Source organism: Choristoneura fumiferana, chromosome 2 (assembly GCF_025370935.1).
Source record: "Choristoneura fumiferana chromosome 2, NRCan_CFum_1, whole genome shotgun sequence".
In the NCBI taxonomy this organism is placed as follows: domain Eukaryota; kingdom Metazoa; phylum Arthropoda; class Insecta; order Lepidoptera; family Tortricidae; genus Choristoneura; species Choristoneura fumiferana.
The window spans coordinates 15,466,585-15,487,016 of record NC_133473.1 but is presented as its reverse complement, the minus strand read 5'-3'; the positions used below and the strand labels follow the sequence as shown (position 1 = coordinate 15,487,016).

Sequence of the window (20,432 nt, the reverse complement as noted above, 5' to 3'; positions counted from 1 at the left end):
TAATACACTTTTAAGTTTATTCGAAGCAGCAATGTAAAGCAAAATGTTTGATGTTTGTAGCGTGACAGGCGAACGTCAAGTTGGGTTCTAGGATGGCGTACATTGATAACAGTATTTAATTTGCATGAAAAGAGGAAAATCTAAAGACTCCATTATTTTTAAAAGTCGCTAACTAATGTTGTTCAGTTTTACCAGTACGATCTATGTTTTAATTATTTGCTCATATTACAGGCCTCACCCGGTAGGTATACTTAGAAGAGCATTCCCTAGAACGGTCGTGTAAAAGTTCGCAGCAATGTTTGGCTCTATGCTTGGCTCTGCTCGCTGTTAAGGGTATGCTCAAGTTTATCAGCACCTTTAAATGAAAGGACGGATAATTTTTTATTGTCTTTCGTTACTCGGGCGACATAACCGTCTTACATAATTGTCTTACATAATTGTCTTCTGACCCTCGATTAATTGACACAAAATTTCTAGCGGCCGCACTTTCTTAGTTAATTTCTACCCTGGCTCAAATGTCCACTATAGGATCAAGTTACTGACCCTAATTGATGTGGACTAACGCAAATCGGTTGATCAATCGTCTAACGCTGATAGCAACAGGACCCGGTGCGTGAGACCTTTCATTCATTGACCGTTTATTGCTTGTACGAGTATGATTCATTGATTCGTTTCAATTTGTCTATTTAAATACAATGTAACGAGTGAGAATATAAAAAATCAAGCCAAGGTTTGTAATGTCAAAGTCAAGTCAAAGTCAAAGTCAAAATATCTTTATTCAATTTAGACTATAACAAGCACTTATGAAAGTCAAAAAAAAAACTATCACCGGTACCAATGGAATCTTAAACGCCAGGCGCTAAATAAGGCAATTTGGTACACCTCGGAAAATGAAAAATTTAGGCAGTTGTGGCAATCGGAAATTATTTGTAGTGTATTTGTAGTGTTTATATTAGAAGTAGGTACTTAAACAAAATTATTTTGACTTGCATAAATCAATTTAAATATTTTACATTCAATATGTTACCTAGTTAAATAGTGCTATTAATAGTTTTAATAAGTAATACAAGGTGTTAAACGAAAAGGTGTATAAGGTCACAGCTCATTTGATCCACCCGTCACCCGATCAGCACCGCCTCGCCGCGAGCGATATTCTTTATTATGGATTTGTATGGGCATGCGCTCATTACATCAACTCCGTAGCGTCACCAGATCGCCTCGCTCGCGAGGTGTCCACGCGCGGACGGCGAGTGGACCACTCGGTGATAGCTCGCTGCTCGTACGCTTGCCTCGCGTGACACGCGCGCGGTCGGTGCGGCGCTCCACACCCTCACTTCATTATAGGCTACTCGGAAATTCGTGGACCACGCGACGTCCACTCGTTGACCACGAGACGTTCATTCGTTGACCACGCGAAGTCCACTCGTTGTCAACGCGACGTCCACCCGTGGACCACCCGTCGACAACGAGTGGACGCCGAACCGAGAGTCGAGTTTTCAACCTAATAAAGTACCATTTAGATTCCTCGAACTGTGTATGTATAATGTATGTATATGTATACACAGAATATGTATATGTATATTTAAAAATGGCGTCTGTGAAAAAAATATCGATGCGGTGATTTTTTTATTAGTAATGTAACAATATGGGTATTAAATAAAAGCGAATAATCAGACCATTCCAAATATACCATAAAATAATAAAATATTCGAAACAATGTAAATAATTTAAAAAAAAGAATAAAAAAAAACAAAAATACCTACCTGCCTGAAATTTATTTGAATCAAAAACATAAAGGGAAAAAACGTCTTGTAGTAGACTACAAGACCTAGAGGTTGAATAACTTAAAATTTAATAGTTGTGACCCATTACTAGGAATTATTGAGGTGGTTCCGATTTTGAATGGATCTTAAAGAAAGAAAGAAAGAAAGAAAATACATTTATTCACAACACAAGACAACAATATTATTAGGTACAAAAAAAAACAACACAAAGGTATGTATGTGTCATTGCGGTTGTGAATCGGACACTGGCTCAGCATAATGCTGAAGCGTTGAAAGCACCCCAGCGCCGATTTTCAGCCAGCACCGTCGGCAACCATCGGACCGTTATAAAGACAATATTACACACCATCAACTACATAAGACTACATAAATAAATAGATAATTTGTAAACTACAAAACTAATTTATTGTGTGACTTTAAAAACACATACATTATATTTTTAAATGTATTAGGTACGTAGATATAATTAATTTTAAAACTATTATTATTATGCACTTACTTGCCAAGTATACACCTTAACGCGGGCTAAAAAAAAAATAACTTAAAGAAAACGAAACAAAAAAGCAGTTTTGTGAAATAGTGCTGGTTAGGAGAGGAATTAAGATTTTTGAAATGCCAACAAATAGCCTTTAAGCTTTCGCCCAAAGGTGTACCTGCTAGTCACTCCGAGGATGGGAGGGGGAATATCATTCCAGCACTTAGACGCTGCAAATCTGAAACTGCCCCGAAACGCCGCCGTCCTGTGCGGCGGCACAATAGCCTTAGATCTGCGCACACTTTTTGACCATGTGATTTTTTCAAAAAGGTACGAAGGCTTCTTGTGCCGCACTACACCAAACAAAAGGGTCGCAAGGTGCAAGCGCCTGCGAGCATGCATTTTAACAGATCGGCAGCGTTCAAGTACGGAGTGACATGGGACCGACGGAGTGAATGGGGATCTTAAGTTTTAGACAACTAGACATGTTTTTTATTTTTTATTTTTTAAGGCAATCGGATTTTTTTATTTCCGGGTGACATTTTCGAGTTATGCAATTAGAAAACATCGATTCCATGAATATTTATTTAACGATGGACTTTGTTATTTCATTGAAGATGTTTTTCAGGTTTCCTGAGTGGCATAGCACTGAAGAGATACTCGTTCCGTCAAGTTGGGCTAGTTGGCGCAGGGCTCTTCGTCCTTGGCGACGTCCTGACAATATTCGTGCAACGGACCTACCAGCTCGTCTTCACTTTCGGCGTCGTCAGAGGTGGCTAGTTCTACTAACATTTCAATCGCTATCAGTTAGCCTGTAAGAAATCGCGCAAAAAGTAATACGTTATTTTATTGGTGACAATCGCAATTATGAAATAAGAATCTTTTAGAAAATAAATTAAAAAACCGGCCAAGAGCGTGTCGGATCGCCCAAAATAGGGTTCCGTAGCCATTACAAAAAAAAACAAGTAATATTTTTCAATGGATTTGGTTTTTTTTACGGAATCTTCCATGTTTAGGTATATTTGATACCTTAGGCTGCTATTTACTCTTAAACTACTAATAATTCTCAAGCAAACTTAGCCATTATAGTTTTCCTTGAAAGTTTGATATACTTACTACCATCCTGAATTTTTTCAATTTTTTCCACCCACTGGTTTAGATTTTAGAGGGGGAGGACGCTCGATTTTCATGAAAATTTGCACTTTAAAGTTGAATATTTCGCAAACAAATAACTAAATCGAAAAATACCCCATAATGGTTTTAAAAGACGTATCCAACGATATCCCACACTATAGGTTCCGGTTGGAAAAAAAAATCACCCCCACTTTACGTCTATAGGAGGTACCACAAAAAATTTTTTTTTTGAATTTTTTATTATACCATTTTGTTGGCATAGTTTTCATATATATCCGCGCAAAATTACAGCTTTCTAGCATTGATAGTCCCTGAGAAAAGCCGCGGACGGATGGACAGACAGATAGACAGACAGACATGGCGAAACTATAAGGGTTCCGTTTTTGCCATTTTGGCTCCGGAACCCTAAAAATCTAAACTTTTCTGCAATTACACCGCAAAAGGCTCACACGACCATTTCTTATACTGCCAGCGCTTTCGGAAACCATCATTGCCAAGAAGAATGTGCCGCAAAAAACTTGGCAGTAAATTTTTGTTTCAAAACAAAATATAGAAGTAAAACTTTAAAACGTATGTACCCATATAGAAATAAGAAACACAAAATATATAATTAAAACCTTAAAACTCGTGTACTCATGTACATAGAAGTAGGAAATTAATAGCTACATCGGATATATAAGGAAATACAAACTGTGGTACCTATATTTTTATATTGCTCTTATTTTTAGTTCTGTGTCTAGACAGAGATAACGACCCAAACAACAATAGTAACAAAATGCGTCAAAGAGCATATGAATCAACATTGCCTTGGCGGCGGTTATTCAGATGTGAACTTATTAAAGTCAGGTACATAGTTTTTCACGACATTGCTCAAAAATGTGGCCATAGATAATCTAAATCCAGTACAAAAAAACTCCCTGTATAAATCCGATGACAATGCAATATTATTATAACATGGAGTTGATCTGATGATAAAGCTAGCGGGTAACCATATGATCTCTGTGATAAACGACACGACCGCATCGAGTTTGAACTCGTTTGTCGTCTTGACGAGTACTTTGGTAACCAGGGGCATGAAGTACAGTGAGCAAAATAAAACTTATATTAGAAGAATTTTAAGAAAAACTTGTACTGAACTATTTACGGAACCCTTCATGTACGAGTCCGACTCGCACTTGACCAATTTTTTTTAGCTTGTAGTAAACCCGCTGCCGGGTAAATACCTCCCCTTTTTTCTTCCACTTGTCTCTACTTGTGTCCAAATCTTGCCTCTACTAGTATTAATAATTATTTCCTATTTGTATCTTAGGAACCACTGAATTGATTTTAAAAATATTTCGCTACCTAGGTACTAGAAAGCTACACAGTTCCAATTTGTCAAAAATGAAATTTTCCCGTTTTTTTTTCATTGCTATTCCAAGGAAATTAAGTTTTATTGGGATAATAAATACCTATTTACTCAGCCTTAGTGTTAGTTGATACGTGTTTTAGTTAAGTATGTGTTCCGAATTTCGTCAAGAATGATGAAGTACCGTAAACTGCTTCAACTTTGCCCTCTGGCCCCAACATTGCCTGATTTGATTTAGAGTCGATAACTTAGCACTCTTATAGGTTTTAAACTTTTATCTACACGGGAATTATTATTACGAGGGGATAAAAGTTAAAAAACCTAAAGGGTGCTAAGTTATTGACTCTAAATCGAATCAGGCAATGTTGGGGCCAGAGGGCAAAGTTGAAGCAGTTTACGGTAACAAAATTAAATATCCAAACCCATTTATAATACTACTAGGATTACGATATGATGTCTGTAGTATAATATGTAAATCAGTAAGTTAGACCTAATACATGTACAGTGAGGTTCTATACCTGTTTCGGGCACATTATGACGCGCAGAGACTGGAAGTCAGTCTAAATATGGCTCATTTATTATTTGTGGTAGAAGTTGAGAGACGGAGAGAAGGCGCGCGCGCGTGTGTGTGTGTGTGGTGTGTGTGTGTGTGTGTGTGTGTGTGTGTGTGTTTGTGGGGGGAGGGGGGTGAGCTAGGGTGAAGGAATTATTAAACCAAACAAGGAGTATATCGCATATGAAATCAAAAACTGTCGTAGCTCAACATTTGGGGCTTTTTGAGTTAAGGATATAGAAAAACCGACAGTTTTTGATTTCATGTGTGATATATTATCAATAGTGTCCATGAAATTAAATTATACTTAAAATATTTTGTTTCTTTACAGGAGCCGGCTTTGGCGTAATGATTCCAGTCAGCTTCACAGCCTTCAATTGTTATTTCACGAAGCGGCGTACGGCTATGATGAGCGCAAACCAAACTATGAGCAGCATGGCATCAATCACATTCCCCATATTAGTGACTTACCTCCTAGCTGAATATGGGTTCCGTTGGACCCTGGCCCTCATAATGGCAGTGGACTTACATTTAGTCTTCGCCATGCTAGTCATGCATCCTGTCGAATGGCACTTAATAAAGAACCCGGATGTCTGTCAAGGTAGGTTTGTTGCGTTTTGAAAAACTAGACACCAATAGTTTAATTAAATTAATTAAATTAATTTATGCATCTCTTCTGCCGTCATTCACATAGTCGTGCGATATGCATGTTTATAAATTATCTTGTCACAAAATACTAAAGAAGCGGATCACGTAATCATGACCGAAATCCTTGGAATCGCATAATTACCATCTCTACCAACCGTCCTTTTAATCCATTTTATGGAAAGAATGAATGAGTATGAATGCAATTGTGATCACGAGCGCATTAGACAATGCGGCTTTTTAATTCAATTTTTTTCGGTTGAATCTATTGACACTCTCATATTTAGGTATATATATTTTTATATGCAACTTTGTCAAATCATGTACAAACTATTTCAAAAGGAAGGTCCAGATAATGTAATTATAGTCGTTCCAATCGTTTATTTAACTTTTGACAGATCACGCACGTGAAGTTTTACAATAATTTTCGGTACAATGTACTACAGAAAATACCGTACTTCATGGACGCGTACCTACCGCCCACTTAGTGATTTCCCATTCGTAATGAATGACCATAGTTTATAAAAACCGTTTTGAAGTAAATCGATTTTATAAATAAAGATTTTATAAGATAAAGTAACTTAAACACCTGTGAATGTTTATAAAACAATGCAAAATGTTGAGCAAAAATTAAATATGAATGTGTTAAATCGATTAAAACTTCTTCATGAATAAAATCGATTGTTAAAAGAAATCGAATCAGTAACGCATCAGGGCATCACTATTTTAATTAGTACTCGAGCTGTCAAAAGTTAAATAAACAATTGGAACAATTATAATATCAGATACCTGAAAAAAGTACTTTTCTCATAAATAACACACACTTAAATCGCAACCACTAACTACCTATACTACTATTTTTCAATGGCAATACGAAGATTAAATTAAATAAGCTACCTAAGAGTATAGCTGAGTTGCCTCGGAATAAATATATATTTAAATTATATTTATCACGTCTAAAGCAAAATAAACTATTTAATTTTATTTCATTTTATATCTCTGTATTGTCCTGTTTCATATTTCTGTAGGTATTGTATTGTATCTGTTCTGTCATAAATATTTTGCGGGAAAAATGAACACAGATGTCACTGTCATTTCATAATATACTGAGCGGCAAAAAATCTGGCCCTCAAATATGTATGTAGTATTAGGTAATTTTGTATGAAGGGTGGGCCACATTTTGTGCCGCTGAGTGTATTTTTTTGAAGTTCATGGCTTGGTAACTAGACCTTTGCCAATCATTTTACGAAATTATAAAATTATACATAGTAAATGTGCCATAACAGTCATTTGTGTTGTCCATTAACGTCTTTCAGAGCTTTCATCAAAACGTGACGTCCTAAGTGTTTCGAGAATAAAGTACGACCATGACGAGTCCATTATAAAAATGTTGCCAGGTGACGACACCGAGGTTAAAGAGAAACTACCGAAAAGACATGAATCGATACAGAAAAGTATAATGTGAGTATGAATTATGTAACTATAATATAAATTTATGAAAAAGATTATAGAATAAATAGGACGGTCCCATATTTTCCGATGGGTGTCATAAAAGGCGACCAAAGGTCTCAGTTCATTACAGCCACCCGGCACCTGACCAGCAACGCCTCGCCTCGAGCGGTTAGTATTCTTAATATGGATTTGTATGGGTATGTCACTGGATCGCCACACTCGCGAGGTTGCCACGCGCGGACGGCGAGTGGACCACTCGGTGATAGCCCGCTGCTCGCCGCCCTAGTGACTACTAGGAAATTCGTGGACCACGCGAGGTCCACTCGTTGTCAACGCGGCGTTCACGCCGAAAGTCGAGACGGTGCTGGTCGGGTGCCGGGTGGCTCTAATGAGCTGAGACATTAAGGGACCTGATGCAAGTGGGCGGCTGCACTCTTTACATACCCATCTTTCCTAATAGGTATTGTAGAAGGCAGGGGAAGTTTCTCAAAATCTGTGTCATAAAGGTGTGACGACAATTTGAATCCAAAATTCCGATAAAATCCCAAGAGTTTTTAGTCAAATTATCCCAATAATTTCTTAATATGTGGCGTTATCTGGTAAAAGGTACCTTGTTGTCGGTTCTAGTTTCCGAGATAATCGCGCTTGAAGTAAAATGTCGAAAAAAAACATTTTTTCTTTTTTTACTCTATATTAATAAGCAGGGTCTAAATTTTAATTTGACAGAGACACAAGTTTTTAAATCGATTTTTTATGAGTTAAAACATCCCTTAAAGTTTAGTAAGAAAGGTACCTTATTGTCGGTGCCGCTCTTGAATGCTTTCTGTGCGCTCGGTATCGGTTTGGAAGACGTGTCGGACGTCGGTACTTTGTCGGCGCGTCATCATCATCATCATCATCCTAGCCTATACGTCCCACTGCTGGGCACAGGCCTCCTCTCAGAATGAGAGCATTAGCTCACATTATGCCAATTCATAAAAATGGTTCAAAGCTTCAGGTGGAAAATTATAGACCTATTTCAATATTGAACATTTTTAGCAAAGTCTTTGAAAAGCTTGTTTATGACGTTTTCTATCATACTCTCTCTAATTCAATCCCTTATGAACAGCATGGGTTTTTGAGAAACAGATCGACAGTTTCTAATCTTGCCATATATTCGAACTTCTTGTTTTCTAAAATGGAAGCCTGCGGCCAGGTTGATGCAATCTACACCGATTTCGAAAAAGCCTTTGATCGAGTGGATCATGCCATATTACTGCGCAAGCTGGAGCACTTGGGCATTCGGGGAGATCTATTACAGTGGGTTAAATCATACTTATCTAGTCGATCCCAAGCGGTAGTAGTAGGTGGTTTTCGTTCAAGTTTTGTTGGTGTGCCGTCTGGTGTCCCCCAGGGATCGCATTTAGGCCCGTTGCTGTATAATATCTACTTATACGACATTTACACTTGCTTCCTACACTCTCATTATTTAATGTATGCTGATGATACTAAAATTTTCTTAGATGTACGTAGTGTTAGTGATTGTCAAAGGCTTCAAGATGATCTTAATCGACTTTCAGATTATTACGTCGCAAATAGGATTAAAGTTAATGTCACCAAATGTCAATTAATAACCTTTAGTCGAAAGCGTTGTACTGTTGACTTTCCTTATATTATACAAGGATCTTCTTTACAAAAAGTAAATTCGGTCCGAGACCTTGGGGTACAGTTGGATCAAAAACTTACTCTGGGCGAACACATAGACACTATTAGTAATAAGGCATATAAGAGTCTCGGTTTCGTCATGAGAGTTTGTCAGCCCCTTAAAGATCTTGCATGCATAAAGAATATTTATTGTGCATATGTCCGCAGCGTACTTGAATATGCCAGTTGCGTTTGGTCCCCTCAGTACGTAACTCATTCTCAGAGAATAGAACGAGTTCAAAGTAAATTCATAAAATATCTCAATTATAAAGCTCGCAGGCATTTCAATTCATATGAAGAGAGTTGCAAATTTCACAAGTTGACACCCTTACACTATCGACGAACCGTGTCCGACATGATGCTGCTCCACGACGTGGCGAGAGGCCGCCTGGACTGCCCGACATTGCTGGCACAGGTTGGGCTCTGTGCGCCCACTCGCCGCACTCGTCACACTCCTCTTTTCAAAGTTCCCTTTCAACGAACCAACTACGCCCAGAACTCTGTACTAACTAGGGTTGTACGCACGTATAACAAGTCATTTCAAGATGTGGACCCCTTTGTCACATCAAGAATTAAATTCAAATTTTCAATTGTGAAAAGTATTTCCTGGTAACAACACACACACACACACACACACACTACACATGTTTCACACTTAATTTACTTTAGCGACACATCTTATGTATATATGTATATATATATATATTCGTCATTTCCTATTAACTTTTTTTTTCTTATTTAAGGTACGTTTACTCCTACTCAGGCTTATATACTTGTATTATTAAGGGAGTTCTGTTATTGGCCTTAAGATTCAGTCTGTAAACTAGAATAAACATAATTGTAACGCTGTTGAACACCTCAATAAAATAAATAAATAAATTAGTTTCCACGCGGGCCCATTGCGGTGCTAGTCGGCGCGTAAAAAACGTCAAGAATCATCATAAAATGCGTTTAATTAGAGTAAGGTAAATCATCAATAACTGGCCACCCTTAGGCGGTAGCCAGTTAGGCCCTTATTACACTAGCGATTTGCGGGCGAGTTGAAAGCGAGGTGAGCGCGCAGCGAGTTCGCTTCGAGCGCGTAACGATTTCACCGCGAGCATGAAACGATATCGCCGCGAGCGCGCAACGATGTCGCTGCGAGTTCGCTGCGTTAGCGCCGAAGACGCCCTATTTATTATACGAAAGTCTACAATATGGCGTTTTTGGCGCTAAAACAGCGAACTCGCCATGCGCTCGCAGCAGCGACATCGTTGCGCGTTTGCGGTGAAATCGTTATACGCTCGCAGCGCCTCGCTTGCCTCGCTTTCAACTCTCCCGCGAATCGCTAGTGTGATAAGGCCCTTATTGACGATTTACGCCAATTTGTCTTTTTTTTATTCGACTGGATGGCAAACGAGCAAGTGGGTCACCTGATGGTAAGAGATTACCACCGCTCTTAGACACCTGCAACACCAGGGGGATTGCAGATGCGTTGCCAACCTAGAGGCCTAAGATGGGATACTTCAAATGCCAGTAATTTCACCGGCTGTCTTACTCTCCACGCCGAAACATAACAATGCAAGCACTGCTATTCAAGGCAGGATTAGCGAGCAAGATGGTGGTAGCAATCCGGGCGGACCTTGCACAAGGTCCTACCACCTGCTGGTCTTTAGAGGTTGATTTATAGTAATAATAATAATAACACAACATTAATAGTTACAACTACAAATCAAAAGCTTTTTTTTAGATCTTATTCTTAACTATGTCACTAAACATTTTACGTCCGACAATAAGGTACCTTTTCAAATACGTTAATCATTTAGTGTGTTGAGACAAAATTATAGGTTTTTGGTAAGAGTTTTAATACTACAGTGTTCTTAAATTAAGACTATTAAAATTAATCGTAAGTTATTAGTCGTTTTCAAATGATATCACTTCATAATCACTAAATATTTTACCACCGCCGATAAGGTACCTTTTAGAAAATATATAGTGATTGTACCAACTTTTTACTAACCTTTACCTTGAATTTTGAGACTAAAAAAAACTAGTTTTTTAAGATTTGTTGAGTTAATTTGGTCTCATTAGGCTATGTTTTAGCGTACTAAATATAAAAGTTTGTTGATTTTGACTGTTTAATTACATTTGTAAACAACAAAGTTATTTTTGTAAAAGTATTTTTTTTTTATATAATAAACAACGTTAATTCAAAACGGAGTAGTTCTTATTTAGTGTCCAATTACGCATAATATTTTTTCATTCGATAAAATCCAATGGAAATATACTATAAATAGAAAAAAAATAAAAAAAAATCCATCAACCTTTTTTTTTACTTTATGCACTTTGGCAAGGTAAACTATAGGAAAACCGTTGTCCAATTACAAAATTGTTCTAGAAACCTGAAAGCCAGTACAATCTACTCCTCAAATAGCATGTCATCTATGTAACTTCCAACAATAACGTTCTTTTATTGGGTGTATAAGTTTGAATTCAATTCTCACATAATCACCTTTTCTGGCTTTTGAGCTTCAATATTTAAAAAAAAAATATCTATTAAACCTACATGCATGTTTCTTACATGGTTCGATAGGTAAATGTATGTAGATTATGGGGATATCAATAACTCAATACCGACAACAAGGTACCTTTTCCCAGATAACGCCACATATAATGCTAAAGAATAAGAAGACAGCCTGTTTAAACAAGGTATCGCAGAACGAATCCAGAAAATTTTCAACCAGTGGTATAGTAAATTGTACTGAATACCTTTGTAAAAGTTTTTCAAGAATTTGACAAATTTTCATTGGATTTCAATACATTTAGCACATATAACAGTGCAACGCGTCAAAGAGGCGACGTATTCTTAAAAAAAAATACAATGTAAAATCTATTCAAGAGGGTGTCAACTTGGATTATTCCAACCACTGACTTTATGATATTTGTACACGGGAATACTAACAGATTTTTTTTAAATACAACATTTTTTTTTAGAAAAATGATTTGCGAGAACGTGGAATTGGACTTACTGAAGGATCCCCGTTTTGTAAGCACTTTAGTGGGCCTGGGCTTTGCCTTCGTCTCCGATGTAACATACTTAGCGATGGAACCGATGTTACTGTTTTCATATGGATTCAGCAAGGTACATAAAATTCATCATTTGTTTCTATCTATATTAATAATTTCGTCAAGGGGTACGGTAGACTCGAACGAAATGCACATCAAATTGAAGAGCGTAAAAAATTAGTCAATCCGAGTCGACAACTTGTAGGCGGAAAATTCGGATTATCGAGTATTTTCAATATAAACTTGAATAAATTACTAAGTATATAATGGCGTTGCGAAGTAAACATGTCAAAGTCATCACATCAAAGTGGCATTAGTGTCACGTTATCACGTGTCACAGGTGTCACAGGTTTGCATTTCGTGCTCCATTGTGACCTTTTAAGGGTCCCGCACACGGTACGATTCGTCGATTTTCATCAGACGAATCGTTCCGTATATGGGGCCCTTTCCTTTAGGTCTAATTTCTTTGATTATGAGACAGAGACATCATAGTTATTTGGGCAAGTAAGATTTAGGAGAAATATCTACTAGAGAAATACCGATACGTACGTTAGCTGTGTAAGTCAGATTTTTCGATAAGTTGGTACGACAGTCTTTACACTGGCAAAAAATGTTTTTCAAACATGTTATTATGAGTCTAACATTTTACCCGAGCGAAGCCGGGTTTTCATCTAGTATTATATAAATTCGCCAAAAAAGTAAAGTCACCGACATAGCTCTTAAAATATGCAAGTTGCACTTGCAATAGGCGGGTCACATCGCTCGAAGAAGAAAACAAATTTCGGGGATGAGGATTCCTGAGTGGCGATCACGAACTGGAAGATGAGGTGTTGGCAGGCCTCCTCAGTTTAGGTGGACTGACGACATCGCGAGTCTTGTGGGCAACTAACAACGCGCGCTCTTATGCTAAATCTTTCACTATCCATTCGGTCAAGCTGTGGAACGATTTACCCTTGTCCCTAAGGGAATCTCCGTCTGTGGCCTCGTTCAGGGAGAGTTTAAAGAAATTATGGCCTGAGATGAGACTGTGTTTCGCTTTTGTAATTGTTTGTAATATTTCTTTTGTTTTATGTTAGTTTTAATGTAAATAATGTTGTATTTATTTTCTCTCTTTGAGTATTTCTGTTTTGTCTCTTTACGGCACGTAATTTTCACTGTCTGCTTATCCTCTATATAACCAAATGTTTTCTCCTAACTAGGTTAGCTGGAAGAGATACCTTTTTAGGGATAAGCTCGCCTTTGTTCTCCTCTCTGTGTATTTGTATTTTTATTTTTATGTGCAATAAAGAGTTTACATACATACATAGATACTAGTGGATAGGCACAAGTGGCGAGTTGTCATTAATTGTGGCGGTCCCCAGTGAACGTCTTCCATCTGATGATTATGATGATTGTATTATAACCAGTAACTGTAGTTACAAAGCATTTACGACAGAAATAAGCAACGCACATAAGCGCTCTGTACCACTACCACGAGTTTGCAGTGACCGTACTCGATAGCGACGGCGTAAATTACTTGTATGGAGAATTGTACAATTACATACAAACAATTTTCGCCGTTGGTGTCGAGTACGGTCATAATTCTCCATACAAGTAATTTACGCCGTCGCTATCGAGTACAGTCACTGTTAACTCATGGTAGTGGTACTGGTCGCATCATGGCTCACGTTTATATGACGACGGTTTTGGTTTCGTATTTGCGTTAAAAAAATGTAGTGTAAAGTAATTTCCTGTCTTAGGTGTGCTTGATGGCTCTAGAGCCACAGACAGTCAGTGTACCTACTAACTTCACTGACATCTAGGTATCATAAACACATCTCACAAAAACATAATAAAAAATCCACCCTTTTTGCACGCGTTAATTGCTTCGAAATGAAGTTTAATAAGTGTTTTGTATATGGTAAAAACTTGTTATAGTATATTATTATAGTATAAACATATTAAATAGATTATAAAGTCATTATAATCTATTTAAGAGAAGTCTCCTCGTTCCATTCTCCATACAAACGTAGTCCCGGTCTCATTTGAAAACTAGGCAATAGAAATAGATGAAATTTTGTAAATATGGACTAGACGTAATTATCTATGCCTGTGGTTTTTCAGACTTTCATAATAAATGTGTAATATCAGAATTACAGGAGCTCAAAAGTCGACAAAAGATAAAGATATCAACTTTGCACGAGAATTACAGACTAATAAAGCATTTTTACAAAAATCGAAAAAACCACAGGCATAAAGAAAATATAATTAATATCTTGATTGTAAAATATCATTTATTTCTGTGCTATACTTTTCGTATAATATGAGGACAATGAAACCCAAAATTCAACCGCCCAAATCTTGAAAAGCCTACAGCTATCTCGATATAAATTACGGACGTCGTTGAGGAAGGCATGGGGGGAACGGTTGCGAGCGGTTATGTCACGAGCGATAAGGACAGCAATATCCCAAACGAATACCTAACGCGGCCGCGCGGCCGACAGGGAAACTTCTCTTAAATCTCCACGTAGCTTGTAACGCTTTGTAACGTTATTAGCTGGGCAATAAAAACAATTGGAATGTTTGAGATGGCCCTGAGATGGCCATAACCTTAAGACAAGTTTACATAGCAGAAACAAAACAAGTAAACCATTAACTTTTACGCGTCGTCGTTATGCTGGAATTAATAAAAAAAACATCCATACTACGAAACTCGAAAATCGTAGTTCGTATCGTACCGTTCCTCTTGCTCTCGTATTAAATAATATATAAGCGTCAGCGGGAAGGCAAGATACGAAGGTTGATTTTTTTACTTCGTAGTCTTTCGTAGTATAGGGCCTGGCCGGAAAATATCCACTGATTTTGTATGATTAAAACGAGTTTGTTCTCGGATCTTGGATGTTTAATATGTATTGAAGTATGTATTTATCTATATAAGTATGTTTATCCGTTGCCTAGTATCCATAGTACAAGCTTTGCTTAGTTTGGGACTAGGCCAATTAGTGTCAAGTGTCCCATGATATTTATTATTATTTTATTATTATGCTAGCCTACAAAAGATGTTATTAAATTTTCCGTGGGCTGAGAGTTTGACATTAACAATATGCATCATCATCCCAGCCTATATTCGTCCCACTGTTGGGCACAGGCCTCCTCTCAGAACAAGAGGGCTTGGGCCATAGTTCCCACGCGGGCCCAGTGCGGATTGGGAACTTCACACAAACCATTGAATTGCTTCGCAGATTTGTGCAGGTTTCCTCACGATGTTTTCCTTCACCGCAAAGCTCGTGGTAAATTTCAAATGTAATTCCGCACATGAATTTCGAAAAACTCAGAGGTGCGAGCCGGGGTTTGAACCCACGACCCTCTGCTTGAGAGGCGATAGGTCAAACCACTAGGCCACCACGGCTTTTTTTTTAACATTATGCATGCTTTAAAACAATTCCGTAAACTTACTTGATGGATAAACTAGCGTCTGAATATATACCATAAGTACTTACAGTATTTAATGTCTGTTATATTTCAAGTTTCTAGCTCCAATCTATCTGTCAGTCAGTCATGGTTATGGTTTTTTATGTGCGAAATTTGTAATATAGACTTAGTCTTGTCAAAATTAGTTTCAAAACAGTCTTGCTCTTTATTTCAGATGGAGGTGGCAACTTGCGTTATGGTAGGCGCCATTGCAGATTTAGTAGCCAGGTTTCTACTGGCTGTTTTCACATTCTTCTACTCTGTGGATAGCAGAAAGATATTCTTTGGCGGCACATGCATAACGATCATGCTTCGTATAGGTAGGTGATTCACCGTCTAAACGTACGTAGTATCTCTAAGTAGTCTGTGTCTAAACGTTTGGTTTCTTCTACGCGTCTTACATTTTTCAACCCTGGGGCGACTGCTGATCATCTGCCCGTTAGCAGCAGCCTTAAACTAAGTACCTGTGTAAGCCAAGTCGTTGGCTTTGATTGTTGAGGTTCCCCAAATATTATTGTCCAAAATACTTATCGCAATAGTTCCATTTGCCAAAGGCGTCTTTAGCACATTTAGATTCCGCATTTTAATTAATTTTGTTAAATTGTCAATTGGCATAATTTTACTTCGCCAAGTTTATTACGACGAACGTTAACCCTTTAAGTGTTTCCCTTTAGGTAATAGGTAAATAAATTGTTTTGACAAATGTTTTTTTTTTGCCAATTGATAATTTGAGAAAAGTAGTTTGATATGTACTAATTCATAAAAAAAACACAATGTTGTCAATACCTACGTATAGTTTTTGTTAATTAATTAATTTTGCTTCTTGGGCAACCTATACATATCAAATAATGCTTATTGAATGAGTTAACGGTTAAACTTAGTTACATTTTAATGTTGTTCCGCTTAAATTAACGATTTTATTTGCTATTATAGATACAGTTGTTCTTTTTTCTTTATTTCAACGTGAGTAAATAAATAGGATAAACAATAACGCCTCCAAGTCATGTTACGTTAACAGAGATCGATTTAATGAAAATTGAGGTCTAGGACACAAAAATTGGAACAATTTATCAGTCCAAAGTAAGATGATAATGTTGTCATAGTATCGGACGACAGAAAAGGTTTGAACAATTGCACTCATTGAACCTGAACTTGGTACCGTGCTTTATGAAATTCCAATGAGATAACTCATTATTAATTCATCATCTGACGTTATTGCAAATAATAAACTAGCGAAGAGCGAGTCGGACTGGTTCACCGAGGGTGCTCTATAAATTTGTCGTCAAAATATACATTAAATATAAAAGGCGTAACTGAGCGTTTTTTAAAAAGTGGACCCTTTCTTTTTTTGAAATTATGGAAAAATATGATTTTTCCGTTTAAAAAAATGTCTCCATTTTTTCATACAAAATTTTATGAGTCAGTTTTGTCACGCCCATACTGAAACATGAAAATATGAAAAAAAAAACGTCGCAAAACTGTAATTTTTTCAAATTATCGGAATTGATTTTGCTCTTGATTCTGAGTAGGAAAAACCATATTTTGTCCAAAATTTCAAAAAAAGAAAGGGTACACTTGTTTTTAAAACGCCCATCTATGAATCCAGTGTTAGCACAGCTCTCCCTCTAAGTACCTAAAACACAATCTGGGGTCATTTTTAATTTGTTATTTGGAACCTACCTTATTTTATTTATTTGTACTAATAATAAGCATTAGTACGTTGGTATAAATTTCAGCTGTCTATCTATTACGGTTCTTAAGATACAACCCTGTGACGGACAAACAGTTCAGCAAGCATCATTATTGGGATTCAATTTGTTAGCTCTTGAGTACGAAACAATAAAATTATAATTTTTTTTAAACAATAAGCTGATTTTTTAATTAGACTGTTAGTTGACAGGAACTAACCATTAAGAAACAATACCATTTGAATAGTAATGTTGCTTGCTTGAATGATTTTAATCGAAACAATACCTATTTAATACAAACTGTTTAAGAATTTTTCACATCAGATTGCATTATGTTCACGGTTTAAAAAAAAATGTTTAAGTATAAAGATTTACCAACAAGAGGAGGTGAGTTCCCTTTTTCGGGCCTTCCTCTTTGAGTTAATAACTACCAATTGTTTATCTATCAAAAAGAATCGACGAGAAATCAGGTCTATATCTGCAAAATAATATTAATAATATTAGATATTTGAAGTAGCAAAAGTCTAAGCTTTCTCGTTTGGAGAGCGAAAAGGTCCCAGTACACACACATATAGGTAGGCAGGATACTAATTACCGGGTATTGTTTGAAGAAAAAAATACAATTTAAAGCTCTTTCTACGCAGTTTTATGTACCCATACATATAAAAAAAGTTTTTTTTATGTCAACAACTAACGCCCTTTTAATAAGTCACATATGCCTTCTAGCGCTGGTGAGATGAGCTTGTAGGTATACGTTTAATGTTTTTACCCACATAAAAAAAGTTTTTTTAATCTGTCAACAACTAACGGCCATTCAAAAAGTAACATTGCCTTCCAGCGCTGGTGAGCTCCAGTGACCTTTGGTACGTGTTCGCCGTGACAGTGGTGTCAGGCATCGTGCGCTGCTCGGTGCAGGTGCTCTTCCCCCTGGTTCTGGCCACGGCGGCGCCCGACGACCGCTTCCCAGCCGCGCTCGCCCTGCACATCATATTCTCCGGAATACTGATGCTCATAGCCGATCCGCTGATAGGTATTTTTTTATTACCTACTCGAAACGAAAGTCTTCAACCAGTGTGTGTTGAAAAAAGGTGGCCATTGGGGACGAAAAGTACTCTAATGGAGACCGCGGATTGGCAAGCGTAGCATAGGATGTCCACCAACAAGATAGACAGATGACCTGGTCAAAGCCGGTGGATGACGGCCGCTTCCAACCGAAAGAACGGAGGTCTAAAGGGGAGGACTTTGTCCAACAGTGGACATAATATCTTACGGTTACGAGTAATATGATGATGATGAATTACCTACTCGTACTTGCTATGCTCATGCATATTTATTGCCTGCTAGTACTAAGTATGGGTAAGAGGCGCATAGTACTAGAAAGTAGATAATATGCTACTCGTAATAGCTCAGAGGAGCTTAGCGGACAGATAAATACAGCGACTCCTTCCTCCTCTTTAAACTGGATAATTTATATATACCCATACTTTTATTTTTACAATTCTCAGAGTATCATGGTTTTTACTCTTATTTCCATTCTCTTAAGACCATTTTTTTTCAGGTGTCATATACGAGGCGACGGGGAGCTACACCTACTGCTTTTTGGCGATGAGCTTCTGTTGCATGATCTGTGTTGTTCTTTGGACCATAGAATACATCATTTACCGTAAGAATAGACATTGAAAATGTAATTAAATAGCCTTAAAACTCGACTGACACTATTAATATTTAATAGGTTTTAACGAATTAATATTCGTAAGTTATTACTTTTATCAATTTTTAAGTCCATATAATTTGCGCATTTAAAGTGTGTATTATGAAGTATTTTAATGTTTTGTTTTTTAAGTAAGTGCACAAGATATAAGTTAAAGTTACATCAGCACACTAGATCAATTTCGAAGCACATTTGATAGCGTTATTTTAAAGTTTTTTAGTTATATACAGATAATGATTTATTTTATATGAAAAGATTATGTTTTTAATAGATAAGTTACTCGCTTACATGGAATTATACGACGGGGATAGTGCAAATTCGCGAATCTACCATAGGTAGCTACGTCAATCAATAGGTATGTACTGCATATCTGCACTACGCGCACGTGTTGATTTGGGGAACACCCACATATTCCGAAATATTTAATTCCGAATTTGCTTATTCCGATTTTCACAATTCCTAAGACATATATAATTCCGATTACCTAAAAACCCGATTTTTTTTCCGAATTTCAAAATATCGTTTTTTTTTAATATCCGATTTTTAAAACTCCGAAGAATGAAAAACACGAAATGTTATTGGCCCGAAGTACAGTATTCCGATCATTAAATTTCCGAAATCACATTGCTAATTCGGAAATATGACATTCGGCAAAATAAACTTCGTGGTTTTAATAATCGGAATCTTGAATTTTTAATCTTGAATTAATATCAATCAATTTAGATAAATTAACCCGCATAGGTTAGGTTAGAATGGCATCAAGGCGCGAACCGTCAACCTTGTGTCACATTGCTGAAAATGAATAACAGTTACTACTTTTTTAGACCAATCTAACCTACAGAGTTTACTTTGAGAAGTCGGGTAAGTTATTGATCGGTGTAATGATATTGGGAATTTTGAAAATCGGTATTTTAGCAATCGGAATTCGAATTTTTGATATTTCGGATTATTATTGAGTCGGACTTCTTATTGGTCGGTGTATTAAAATTGGGGTTTTTAAAAATCGTAATTTTAAACTTTAAGGATATTTTTAATTTTCGGATTTATGAAGAATCGGAATAGTCATATTAGGAGTTTTAAAACGTTCGGAAGTAGGTATAAAAATCGGTATTTTGAATTGAAAATACAAACTGAAATATAGATGCACAGAAAAACAAAAAAAAAATAAAAATTTTGTATTTTGAAGTTCGTGAAGTATTTATGTAGTGTACTCCTTGATTTGATTGGAATTTTAAATTCATATTTTTTGTATTTTAATGATTTTTGAGCAAAAATTTGAATTAGCTAATTTTGTCAGATATGCGGAATTATCTAATGCTAGTTAAGCGAATTTGCACTAACTCCGCGGTGAAAACTTATTTTTAGTATATTACCAATAGCGACCTTAGAGGACAAACAGGGCAATCACCCGATCACCCGCGGTGATATTTCTAGTATATTACCAGTAGCGACCTTAGAGGACAA

General features: G+C 36.8%; 1 protein-coding gene across 2 annotated transcripts in view; it reads left to right on the top strand.

The window, feature by feature from the left end:
- The window catches only part of LOC141444624 (monocarboxylate transporter 6-like), a 35,864-nt gene extending 15,725 nt beyond the window's left edge, over positions 1-20,139 (top strand). The window contains exons 3-9 of one of the 2 annotated variants that reach the window (XM_074110201.1): positions 2,888-3,031; positions 5,626-5,895; positions 7,337-7,400; positions 12,048-12,195; positions 15,745-15,889; positions 18,096-18,287; positions 18,816-20,139. In XM_074110201.1, the coding sequence (XP_073966302.1) occupies positions 2,888-3,031; positions 5,626-5,895; positions 7,337-7,400; positions 12,048-12,195; positions 15,745-15,889; positions 18,096-18,287; positions 18,816-18,937 (1,085 nt within the window). In that variant the 3' untranslated portion in view covers positions 18,938-20,139. Of the gene's footprint in view, positions 1-2,887; positions 3,032-5,625; positions 5,896-7,255; positions 7,401-12,047; positions 12,196-15,744; positions 15,890-18,095; positions 18,288-18,815 lie in introns of both variants that reach the window. The other variant, XM_074110194.1, reaches the window with a different exon arrangement.
- The last annotated feature ends 293 nt before the right edge of the window (positions 20,140-20,432 follow it).